At 33.6% G+C, this 14,170-nt stretch overlaps 1 protein-coding gene across 1 annotated transcript in view; it reads right to left on the minus strand.

Annotated features, from left to right (window-relative positions):
* Sf3b3 (splicing factor 3b subunit 3) overlaps nt 1–14,170 on the minus strand; it is a 57,788-nt gene that overhangs the window by 35,399 nt on the left and 8,219 nt on the right. Inside the window, exon 2 of the mRNA XM_067280824.1 lies at nt 2,932–3,190. Coding sequence (XP_067136925.1) covers nt 2,932–3,157 — 226 coding nt within the window. The 5' untranslated portion in view covers nt 3,158–3,190. The remainder of the gene's footprint in view (nt 1–2,931; nt 3,191–14,170) is intronic.

Raw genomic sequence — 14,170 nt, forward strand, 5'->3', positions numbered from 1 at the left:
TTCTGTAGCTATCTTGAAAACAACAAGAACCACATGAAAACTAGCGGGAATGACTGGTGGCGAAATTTTTTTGCTAGTGAAAAAGCTAGACTGTTCCAAACTTCGAAGCAATTCACGAAATGGTAAAATTCAATGGAAACGATGTCATGTCTGATGTGTTATTCGCTCTGTTTTTTGCTTTCGCCAGCAAATTGCACTCAAAGTGAACTAAACTTAAATATGATTAAGGTATAACTACATCCCAGCACAAACTAATTTAGAACAAGCAAATATTTATTGTGACATTGTCACAATGCCAGGCTGCAATTTTTAATCATATTTTAAATTTATTTAACTTAAAATATATGCTCTCCACCTCAAATTAGTAGTGTCTTGAACCTGTACATCATACCTTTCCTGTTAGCAATAGACTCATGCCAGTCATCTAACTCAGTGTTTCCCAACCTTTTTTGTGCTATGCCCCACCTAAGCCTTTCTAAAATTCTTATGTCCCCCAACATATACGTTAAACTCTTTTGGAAGGTCTCTCGTTGTCGTGTTCATTGAAGTTTTTCTTGCACTTAATTGCCACACTGTTTTATTGTAACCACGATAAAACCCAATCCTTTCATCAAAGTCTTTTGCACTTTCCAGTCATTGCCGAACGTGACCTGGAACACCACAACTCACGTCTGCCCACCTCGAGGTCTGAGCAAAGAATGTCCTTTCTCCTCTTTCACTGGCCTCAGGGCCTTGTTCATCTCTTTGTTCTCAGTGTTTCCCAGAATTGTTAATCCCACCCCAAGGGAAAAGGGTTATAAAGGGAAGTTCTAAAAGGAAAGGAAAACAAAGAACAAATAAAATTAAAACTAACTTAAATCAATATTTACAATAAATATGGCATACAGCAGCTGTACGATTAACTTAAACTCTGGATGAGTTCATTTTCGAATTTTCCCCCCTTAACAATCAAATTGCCCCTCTGTGGGGCGTGGGCCCCATGTTGGGAAACACTGATCTAACTCCTTTCAGGGAAAATTTTTGAATTGAAATAACTTGATTTCCAGTTTGCATCAGAAGTTTGTATATAGATAATCAGGCTTCCTGCCCCTAAACTTTCTATATCTGGTCTCAGCTTTCATCTATCTAACTTCATTCTTGAGATTAAGGAAGAGCAGGCAGACAGATGACAGTGAAAATTTATAAGTCAGAGTTTTTCAAATTGCACCCAACAACAAAATAAAATTTGTTAAAAACTAGTAAACTTTAACAAGTAATCTAAAATACATGCATTAAATCTTACAACAGATTTAGTATGGCAAATAATAATCTTTTAGCTGTGAGCTGCAATGCTGGAACAACTAAAAGCTGAGCTTACCATCAAAATCCTGAGATGTAGCTCAGCTTAGCTCATTTGGTATAACTCTATTTAAGAGTACTGAATGGAATCTAAAAATGTACACTTTTAGTGAAACAACACAAAGAAGTTTCATTTAGAACAAATATATATATTTTTTCATTTGGCATAAAGAAGGTACAGAAAATAAAACATACATTCATCTATATAATTATATTATAAAAAAGTACAACCTTTGTAACACTCCAGCAAATTATTTAATACTGTAAAAATGTTTTCGACCATCTTTAACAGCCTTCGTCAGTTAAACGTATAATAATAAAAAGAACATTAAAAAAACAGAACGTAAGGAAATTAAATTATGAAAAATAATAAGTGCGCTTGCATAAGTACAACAATAGGTGCTTGGGGAGTATCAAAAATATCAAATAATGACAAAGTAACAAATATATATATATATATATATATATAATATAACATATGGCTTCACATCAAAAAATTGCAAAATTATAGTTTATAATCGTAAAGCTATTTCCATGCTGTAGACAAAGACTCAGTCTCTATGATTAATACACATTGTTTTTATTTGTGCTTTATATATCTCAAGCTTTTCAAGGTGTTTGATATTGTGTCTGTTAGTTGTTGGTCTAATAACGAAAGCTTGGTCCCATAGAACGTTAGCATCATGTTGGTTAGTGTAAGATGCTAAAACTGTATTATCCAGGTTCTTGTTGATAGAGTACTTGTGTTCTTTGCTCTTTGTTCCAAGTTTTGCAAAGTAGCACCTACATAGACCATATCAGAATCAAAACAAAAGTCTTTAATTGGTATGGAGTAAATGCTCGTTACAGCGTTCTGGTTGTCATTCATCTTATCATTCCTCAAAAACTAGTAAACTGTAGGATTACGTTGATAAATAATGCTTAAATTATTGAAGTTCGCAACATCATTCATCATTTTTCTTAAGAATGGGTAATAATTGAGTACTGTCATACGTTTACTGTTAATTATGAGAGAATGGTTAGTTCTATTTTGAAATGTTGCGATGAGTTTTTCTACGATATTCCTCTGGTAACCATTTTGCTGTGCTATTTTGATAATGTAATTCAATTTCTTGTAGGTATCGCATATGTTTGTACAATGAGTGTACGCCCATTTAATCCATTAGAAAGGTGGTACTTTTTTATAATTTAGTCTAATTCCAGTATAATTTATTATATTTATATAATTATAGATGAATGTGTGTTTTATTTTCTGTACCTTTTTCTTATTTATTTTGATGTCAATTCAATGATTGTAGCAACCTACTATAACTAGACTGAAAACTGATACAAAAATATATACACATTTTAAACCAATAATTACTTTCTTGTACTACTGCCTAAAACAGAAAGCCTGCCTAATTTGGAAAGTTCTCATGTAATTTCAGTTTTCACAAGTTTTACTGTATATGAAAAGATAAACTGACAATTAAAATGCTAATTATGATAATTGAAAACTATGTTACACTAATGAAAAATGAAAAATTACAAATATATGTTTCATTTTTGCAGTAATTTAGAGATATAAATACAACTTATTTTAAAATTATTCACCTTTAGAACCACCTGTCAATCTAAACGCCATCATCGATCTTATTACTCCAAATATTTCAACTGTAAGTAATGTATGTACTTTTCCTGTATTTGCATCTGGTCTTAAAAGTTCCAGAATTTTTCCTCTAGAAACAGCAATTTCTTGTTGTTTTGTACCAGAAAAATTACCATGAACAGCATGTGTTATGCCAGTAGCTCTCTGAAGTGTTAAATTATAGAGAAACATTTTTGTATTCCTAAATTCCAATTACGTCCAATACTGTAAAAAAGAAATAAAAACAACTTATTAGAATATTAAATTTGATTTTATAGTTTAATTAAATATTCTAATTAAATAAAAATTATATATAGAATATTAAAAAATATAATTATTATATTTGAATATATATAAAAAGAATTGTAATCGTTTTTGATTAGTTAGATACTACAAATTATCAAAATCTACTAGACTATTATTGAGATATGTACAGGTATCCCTCGTTCAACACAGTTTGAAAATTGAGGATATCCCTGTACAACAGGACTTCTAGTTTCACTCTAACACAGTTTTGAAAATCCTCCATACAAAATTTCACAATTTTTAAGTGTAAACTTCGTTATTCAATACTTTTTTTATTCAAGTAAGCATGCGTATCATCTCAAGTTTGCCTGTGGATTTTACAATATTAAAATTTTCTATTATTTTGTGGTTTTCGTCAGGTTTACTTTAATGAAAACTGATAAGACAAGGAAGAAAAAATTGCACTAACTTTCCTATCAACCAGGTGTGATTGTCGTTGCTTTCAGACTTTAGCCCTTAAGATTGCCACTGTTTTCCTTTTATAGATTAATCTTTGTAAAGTTTATTTAAAAATTTTTAGATAAGCGTTGTTAAATGTTTTTTAACTGTAGGTATTATTTACCTATGAATGATTGCTTCATTTGTAAAATGACAAACGAAATACAGTGGTGTCTTGTTACTTGAACAATTTGATATTCGAACACAAATTCTGGAAAAAACTCGCTCGGTACGCAACTGAACAAACATAACTCACTAGAACAAATTTTTGATTAATAATATATTTTTATTTTGTCATTCATAAAATTTTTTATGATAAAAATAAAAATATGAAAATGTTGCTGATATTCTGATCAAGATCAACAAAAAAAGCTGAGATGATGACAATATTTTGTAAAAAGAAAACACCCTGGTTTAACTAAAATTAATATTAATGCATATTACAGCACTTTTAGTTGTGATTGTTAATTAAGTATTCATTGGAAATAAATTATTGATGGGGATACTATAGATTACCACCTATGGAATTTTCGGACTTTGAGTATATATCTGAACTGAGGAGACCGAGACAAGTTCAACGATACCCTACTTTTGCACCGGAGACGAAAAATAAGAAAGTTATCATAGTTTTTAAGTTAGCATACTTTTTTAATGATTTCATGCAGATGGCACCGTAGTTGCTAGTGCTGCCATCTCATGGGTAAAGTCTGCAAACAAATTTAAAAAAGCACTCTGAAAGGCAAGAAATTGCATGAACAGTCGAATGCCACTTCCTTTTTTTTTCTTTTGTTCAAGAACTACCTTGAATCAATAACTAGTGATGTTAAACAATCCGCAGCCTGCCAGCGGCTCCCTTCCTGGGGGAGTCCGTCGGGAGCACAAACTCGAACGCCAGTTCCTTTTTTTCAAGCATCACGACTCCTGATTGCGATAGCACGGTTGGCTCGTAGTACTAGCCGACCACGAGCGATAGCGTGAGTGAGAAGCCGTAGCCCCCCCCCAAGGTCGATGAGTGAGAGGGTGTGCAAAAAGGACTTAACTCAAACTGTAGACAATCAGTGTGTTCGTGGATCAACATCTGCCTTTGTTGAAGGTATATATGGCCAAGTGCCGGACTGCCTGTTAAACACGCGACAGGCTTAGGGGAGAGAGTGATGAGACTCCCAATCAATGCGCGATCGGGAGTCGCGCATTGATAGTAGGGAACCATTGAACTCGTCTCGGTCCCTGAGTTCAAATATATACTCAAAGTCCCGAAATTCCATAGGTGGTAATCTATAGTACACCTTTATTGATTGCTTTAATAATTTAAAATGTAATAAATTATTTCAACATACAGTCGAGTCCGCATAAGTCAACACCTGGATAACTCAACACCATCGGTTAAGTAGTCAGTTTTCTGTGGTCCAGGCCAACTTACATAGGCATTAATGTTAAAAAACTCCAGTTTACTTGACACCATTTAACTCGTCACCACTGGATAAGTCGACATACTTTTGCTGTCCCATACTCCAATAAGTTGTCACCCTCTCCTGAAAAAATGAATTCACTCCACACATGCAGTGCAAACTCATTTTTTTCAGGAGGGGAGTCAATTTATTTATTAATATATAATTAATATATTATTATTATTAATATATATATACATATTAATAAAAATGCCTTAACATTTTATGTATTTTTATGTATAAAATAATAACAGATAAACAAAAAGAAAATATACAATCTACATCAATGTCACACCAGAATCCAATTTTGCATTTTCTCACACTAGAGCAGTAGTTCCCAACCTTTTTTTAATTGCGACCCTTGACCCCCCTTTTACATCAATCATATTTGATCAATAAAACAAAAAATAAAAGGTTTGACAAAATATATTTTAGGACTTAACAATAGTGATGATATTTTTTATTAAGTATTAATTATTAATGTGATGATTGAGCTTGCATCTGCTTAACTTCGGACTATAGAGCTAGCGAAAGGAATGACGAAACTAGATTGAGGTGCCTCTAGCGGCGATGTCGAGTAACAGAATCAGGGCTACAAAGCACCACTAAAAGTATGACATGCGAAATGGCCTTGTTAACGGAGGTCTCAACTATACCCAGCTAGTTTGCCACAGTCAAATTTCACCAGGCATAAGGAGAGGTGCGGGCGCCGGCTGCCCACTGATTATGTCGCATATCTCGTGTGTTGCCAAGCATAAATAAATTATTAACATTAAGACGACCCCCCTTGTGGGTCGCGACTCATCGGTTGGGAACTGTTGCGCTAGAGGCATTAAAAATCCTTAGACGTTACTTGCCAACAAAGTTCCCCCTAAGCTGTGCAACTGCGTGACCGCGCACTGCTCAAATTGTTGCCGCACATGAGAATTTATGTGCCGCGCAGGCGAGCATGCACACTGATTTGAATTGTTGTTTACTTATTTCTCACTCTGTCTGCAACATGATTATTGCTACGTATATTTCGATTAAATACATTAAATCATTGACAAAAGATAATATTTTATATGGAAGTATGTTTTAAGATGAATTTTAATCTCTACTTTATAATTATTTTAACTTTTATAAGAAAAAATAAGATTTTATATAATTTTTTGCTCAGAATCTGCTCAGCAAAAATTTTTTTTGCTCAGAGAAGTATATGTTCCGCTCGTCTACAAAAAAAATTAGAGGGAACATTGCTTGCCAACAATTGACAATTGTGAAGATGACGTTTTCAAAACGTTCGTGATCGTTGAAAAAGAAAGTCGAGACAGTTAAGTGCTCAAAACAACACTAAACAAATTTTTCAGTTTTTCATCTACAGAGTAATTGTAAATGGAGGACACAATGTATTGTAAGCCTATACTACTGTATAACGCACTACTGTATTTTATTAATTGTAGTTTTGTGGTTTTTTTTCCAACTTCGCTTTAGTCGTCACATCAGATAACTCAACACATTTCTACTTCCCCTTGGAGTGTCGACTTATGCGGACTTGGCTGTATATACAAGGGTAGTTTTTTCAAGCTCCAATGATCCATAAAACAAAGACAAGTGTAAATAACAAAATGAATTTATTACCAAAAATTAGGTACAAACATGGTTACTTTTCAACATAATCACCGTGAAGATTGAGGCATTTGTCATATCTGTAGATGAGCTTTTCCATCCCCTTGTCACAGAATGTTGCCACCAATGACTTGAGATGGGCCCTAATGTTGTTCTGAAGATAGTCATTAGTCTCAAACCTCTGCCCTGCTAGCCATGTTTCCAGTTCAGAAAAGAGGTGGAAGTTTTCACACATTAAAATGTTCCAAGCTGGGTGGAAGTCTTCACCACCTTTAAACACCCAGCATATAGCCCCGATTTAGCGCCAAGCAACTTGTTATTTACACTTGTTTTTGTTTTATGGACCATCGGAGCTTGAAAAGAAACAGCCTACATTGATAATATCATCTTGAAACAAAAGTATAAACTATGGATACTTTCAAGAATTTTATAATTATAAGAAACAAAAAAAATTTGGATTTAATTTGTAATAAAAATAACAATTATTAAGTCCTTTGGGCACATCAAATATTGTGATGTCACTTGGCGCACATGTATCCACAGGATACATAATACAATTAATGCAATTTTCATATTTTTACAGATATATTGGGTTGATGCAAAAGTTTGTCCAGTTTTTAGCACCAGCTGGCTTTGCATTGCAACACTGAAGTGTTATTTCCTTCACATGTGTAAAATTTCGATGTTGTTTGACCAAAGGGATCTCAGCTAGTATTTGAGAATAAAGTTGTGTTACTTAGTTGTGTTTTTTAAATTTTGTCAAGCATTAAAAATGGCAGAAAATAAGGAGCATTTTCAACATATGCTCTTTTATTTCCAAAAAGGCAAGAATGCTTAGCAGACACAAAAGAAGATATGTTCTGTGCATGGTGAGGGAGCCATTGACGATTCCACGTGCCGGAAGTGGTTCAGAAAGTTTCGTAAAAACAATTTTAATCTTAGCGATGCACCACCTTCTGGATGACCAGCCGAGGCTGATGACAACGAAATATTGGCACTAATTGAAAGTGATCAACATAAAACAACTCAAGAGATTGGAGAAATTCTTGGAATCAGTCAGTCAACAGTGTCAAGGCGATTACATCAACTTGGAATGGTTAGCAAGGCCGATGTATGGGTACTGCACGAGTTAACAGAAAAAAATTTGATAGACCGAATTTCTGCTTGCAATTCTCTACTGAAGCGCAATGAAATCAATCCATTTTTAAAGCAAATGATTACATGTGATGAAAAATGGATTGTGTATAATAATGTTAAGTGTAAAAGATCATGGTGTAAGCACGGAGATGCCCCTTCAACCAGTGTAAAAGCCAGTTTCTATCTGAAGAAGGTTATGCTATGCATTTGGTGGGACTGAAAGAGAATCATTTATTATGAGCTGTTACCTGAAAATCAGACCATTAATTCAGATAAATACTGTTCACAGCTAAGTGAATTAAAGCGCGCAATTGACCAGAATCGACCTGAATTAGCCAACAGAAAGGGCATTGTGTTCCATCAAGACAACGCTAGACCACACGTGTCTTTGGCCACCTGACAAAAACCTTTACAACTTGATTGGGATGTTTTGGTCCATCCACCATACTCTCCTGACCTTGCACCCTCTGACTACCATTTATTTAGATCACTTCAAAACAGCTTAGATGGTAAAAACTTTACTTCCCTGGAAGACTTGAAAAATCACCTGAATCAGTTTTTTAGCCAGAAATCTCAGAAATTCTATGAGCACGAACTTATGCAGCTACCGGAGAGATGGAGAAAGGTCATCAAACAGAATGGCACATACTATATTGATCAAATGTAAGTTTTAGTGAATAAAATTTTTCTTCAATTCTTTTCAAATAAACGGGACAAACCTTTGCATCAACCCAATATATACTTGACTACAATTATATCTTTGATTTCTACATTTTCTGCACTATCTAACAGTATGAAATAGTTTTGGATTTAAAAAAAAATGGGATTTTTATTTATATTTTCTGTAATTTGATCTGTAAATGCAAAAAACTAAACTTATCAAATTTCAACTCACTATAAATCATTTCAACTCACTATAAATCATTTCAACTTTCACTTTACATCAGGTTTGTTAAATTTCACAGGATTGTATTATCTTAACTTCAGGGTTGTAAAGCTTTGTTTATTGTAATAAACTCTGCCAGTCCCCCACTGTGAAGGACTGTTGTCAAACTGCTAATCATTTTATTATTTTGTTTTCAAAAACTCCCTTCTCTGTTAGTAGTGAGTCAAATGACTAACAAATTGTTTTCTTGCACCCAGGAGCTGATAGTTGTCTTTCGGCCAGTCTTTCATCTTTTGCTTCAGTTTTGTTATATCCGATAAGGACGACTGGATGCTACTCGCACTGTACAATCGTATTAGAGAACATTCTCTATCTTGGAAAAGAATATTTCAAGAGAAACTATGCTTCCAATTTTTTTCCAGTGCCTACTCAGAAACACCACTGATTCCATTTTTTTTTTAATTATTCTACGTAAATTACTGAACTATTGAATATGATGTTAATCTTACTTAGGAGAAATTAAGGAACTTAAGGAGAAATTAGATGGTAATATTTCGAAAAACATCTAAGTACATATGCTTTTCTATAACTTTAGGTTATTAAAACTTTTATTTCTTAAGACACAATTTGACATTACAATCTGTAATAACATTATAAAACAAAAAAATAACTTTGTCAAAATTACATGCTTTATTTGAACGCATGCTTTCCTTGCCACGTGATCTATAACTACGTACTCTGCATTTTTGAAAACTTCATTCATCCTTGAAAGAAGAGACAAAAGATAAGTGACCAGAATACGGCCCCAGGTTCTCCAAGTCGCAGATAGGGTGTTAAAATCTTTGTGGTTTCTGTTGCATGGATTTGTAGATTTGTAACACCTCTGCATGTCAGATATGTCTTTTCCTGATCAATATGATTTTTTATCATTCAATTTATTAAAAACAAAGAATGTCATTGAAAACAACAAAAAAAAACATTAATAATTAGTATTTTTTGCTGCTTACAAAGGTTTTGTGAGTTGAATTAAAAACTGCATGATTAAGATTAACAACAATTATTCAATTTAAAATGTTTTTGGCTTCAGTTCAAACCAATCATAACATATAAATAAATATCAAATGCAGCACAATGAAATTTTGTTATTCTGTATTTGATGATAAAACTGCTTGGAGAATTTAATATATTTTAATAAATTACTTTTATCATTTAATTTTATAATAAACAGTTCTCTAATCAATTAAATAACAATGATGATGGATAAATACAGGTAGGCCTCCTACAACACAATAGATACATTCCTTGAAAATACCGCGTCGTAGGAAATCGTGTTATAGGAGACACCAACTTAATACAAAAACTGGGATTCGGTTCTAAAAAGAGAAAAACTGCCTTTTATGGTGTAACATTTTCATCATTTTTTAAATTTATATACATAAAAAGCTTAAATAAAATTCAACATCATATAAAAACTAAAAAGATTATGATTTCAAGTCAAAATCAAAAAGAAACATAATGTTATGCTCACAAATTCATTCCTCGTCGTCACTTATTATAGTTGTTCGAGAATGTTTGACTGGCCTTATTTCAAGATCTGAGCTTGTTTCATCAAGTTCCACTGCATTTATGTGATCCGTTGCAATTTTTCTGTTATGTGAAAGATAAATCGTTTCTAAATACTCTAAATCACGTTGTAAAAGTACCGCATTGTAAGAAAATTTCCACGTTTTCCCAACCGGTCTGGAGTGAAAATGCATTGTAAAGGTACCGCATTGTAGGAGGCTTACCTGTATTTAGCAACTGTAAATATTGCTTTATGAGAGTCAATGATATAAAATTCTCTAACATTTTTGAGATTATAGACTTATCTCCAGAATAATATTTTTTGTTAATTTTGAAGATAAATCTACAGGCCTAAAAACAACTAAAAATTTTTATATCAGTCAGCTCTAATAAATTCTAGTCAGTTCAATACGTATAATCAGTAAATTAAAATTTTTTAATATCATTACGATATATGCAATAAATAGTTTTAAATCTGGTAATTATAAATTAACGAATTATGTTACAATTAAATCTATTTTACAAACCCAAGCTCCAGCATATAACATATAGTTTGTAAAGAAAAACAAGCCCACTGAAAACCTTGTTTTTCATTACAAACTGTATTTCCAGCATACAAACTGCAGTTTGTATGCTGGAGTTTGGGCATGTAATATAGTTTTACTAGTTTATATTTAATATTAATTTTATTTAATTTTTTACAGTTTATATTTAATCAATTCTTATTACTCCATTCAAAAACTAAGGCTACATGTAAACAGTTAACAAATCATTGAAACACTTTTTGTCATTACCTCTCTGACTAGTCCTTATAATTGAGAGACAAAAATAATTACATATTTCTGTGTGTAAATGTATGTGTAGACACGTGTGCACAAGACACAGAATTGTTTCCATGAAAACCAATATAGAAAATCCTTGTTAGTTCAAAATTCAAGGGACAAAATAATCATGACTTTGAATTATCTGAGATTTACATATTTATGTACGATATGCCAAATGCCATGTAACTAATGTAATTTTTTAAGCAAACAGAATATGGCAACATATATATACAGAACACTATTTTCATTAATTAATAATTAATAATAATATAAATAAACTATGGGTAAACAGCATGTGTCCACTGAAAACCTCATATGTTGCCAGATAGGTTTTATAAAATTGAAACAGAATTCAATAAAATAAAAACCATTCAAACATCCAGCACAAGTTCTTTAATACTAAGAACGTTTTCAAACGCATTAAGCGTCCATCATCAGTTAATGCATGTGCGCTCTTGGATAAGGAGAGAGCACACGCATTGCACAGACCTTTGTGATACAGTTAAGGAAGTACAATATATCTGAAGAACAGCATTACAACATGGCTACAGAGGAGAAAAAATAGATGCTCTCATCGAGAAAGATCATAATCTTGTGCGTGGGAAGAATGGAAACCACCAAAAAAAAAAAAGTGGTCCTCAATTACATACCCTTTTTTAAGTCATTTGTTAAGAGGATTTCCAAAAGTAGGAACATGCAAATCATTTATCGACGCAATCCCACCATATACAAGCTATTAAGAAATGACAAGAAAAATTATGAATTTAACTCCTTAACAGGAATATACTCAATACTGTTACGAGACCATAGGTTCAACTCTAACATGGTATATATAGGGGGTGACGTTGAGAAATTTGAAAAAGAGAATAATTGAACATAAGCAGTTAGTGTACAAAATGGTTGATAGTACAGTCCTTGCTAATTATGCCAAGCAACAGGGCATCACGGTCTTTTGGGACCAAGCCTCTATCATCAAGGCTACTACACCAAAACACGCGATAAAGTTTTTGGAAAAATTGGAAATTCACAGGGCACAGAAGAGCACACATTGAATCAATTATAGGGACACCAATCGGCTTTCCACCGCTTGGAAGTCCTTTTGTGACGTGTTGGCTTAATTCTATATAAAAGGCATAATTACACTTAGGATATTCATGGATAAATTATTTTATTTGTTTACTTTAAGCATATCATTAATTTTTGTATTTATCGCTTTTATTACTTGCTTGTTAATTTTTATTTTTACTGTATAACCATTTATTTAAAATTTAGTTTACGTAATTTTTGTTCGAATTTCACATTCGATTTAAGGAAAGTAACTGATGATGGACGCTTAATGTGTTTGAAAACGTTCTTAGTATTAAAGAATTTGTGCTGGATGTTTGAATGGTTTTTATTTTATTGAATTTTTAGTCTCCTGTAAAACAGAATTCCTTGAACTGTAGTGCAAATCATTTTTAAAGTGACCCAAAAAGTAGTAGTAACTTCTCCAAACATATTAGCCTAGAGCCCTGAAAAAGTCTCAATCTGCTACTTATAGCCCAATCTTGAAATCCCAAAACCCAGTAGTATTTTATGAGATAAGAGAAAATGAGGTACTCCATGGGTAAGGTGATATCTGAAAATGTGTTACTGTAAAAGCAAAGCCATATTCACCAGATTACAGTTGTTCCTGGTCTAGTGTTCTCTTATAGCATGGAGGCACTTTGACCTAAACGAACAAATTAACACATGCATATCATAGTTCGGACAGAATTTTCACTTCAAATTTCAAAGTAGCCATATTCCAAACTAATCATAAGAATAGAGTTTACCAGTAGAGTATCATGCCAACAGTAATGCGTGAAATGTCTTGCAAGTGGCATGATACGAGTTAGGACGTAGAATTAAAACATAAGCAAAGGAAAATTTTGTTGCTTCTCGATAATTGTGCTGCACATCCTCATTTAGATAAACTCAAAAATATACAGCTGGAACTTCTTCCTCCTAATACAACATCCTTAGTGCAACCAATGGACATGGGGATAATAAAAAACTTTAAAATGTTGTATTGAGAAAAATTAGTTAATTACATACCGGAATCCATTGATTAAAATTGATTGACAAGTTCATCAACAGCCAGAGAGATCAGTGCAAAAATTTCCATTTTGAAAGCCATACAGTTTGTCGCTGACGGTTGGCAAGCTATAAAAAGCAGCACAATACTAAACTGCTTTGCTGTTTGCTGTTTGCTGTTTAAAGCCTTTGGATGTTCCTAAAATTTTGAGCAGTAAGGAAAATGAAGGCATACTACAAGTTCCTATCATCAATAATGAAGAATTTTCACCAATAGATGACAATTTATCATGTTACAACAAAAATGAAAACTTCAAGGATGCAACTGTTGACGTCATTAAATCCAAACGTCAAATATTTGACAATGATGACCCACCTGTGCTTGTGACAAATTGTGAGGCAAAAAAAAATTTATAGTCGGGTTACAGTGTTATTTTATGCAGAAGGTAATGAAGGAAGCCCCACATCTGCACTGAATATATGTTCTGATTTTGTAGAACTGCATCAGTCTAGACGACTACCCCACTTCATCCACCGACCCACCAGTCGTCACGAGCGTCTGTTTCCGGGAGACAGTCACCGCAAAATGGCCGGGCTGGCTCTGTCTAAGCGCGGATGCATCCAAAACCAGTACGCGGACCGCCATTGGCATTGTCTTTTCTAACACCAACAAAACAGAGGCCTGGTCCCTGCACAACTACTGTAGCGTCTTCGGGGCAGAAGCCCAGGGCATCCTGCACGCAATCCACATCAGCGCCCCGCTTGCCAAACCCACCGTTATCTTTTCTGACAGCCACTCGGTCATCCAAGCTATGGCCAACGTCTCGTTCTCTTCACCACCCATCATCATCAATCTCGCGGCTATCGTCTGCGCCCACACGGCGCCCATCATCATCGCTTGGACACCGGGCCATGCCAATATTCCAATTAACGAGGCGGC

Source organism: Centruroides vittatus, unplaced genomic scaffold, assembly GCF_030686945.1.
Source record: "Centruroides vittatus isolate TY-2023 unplaced genomic scaffold, ASM3068694v2 contig_897, whole genome shotgun sequence".
Taxonomy (NCBI): Eukaryota; Metazoa; Arthropoda; class Arachnida; order Scorpiones; family Buthidae; genus Centruroides; species Centruroides vittatus.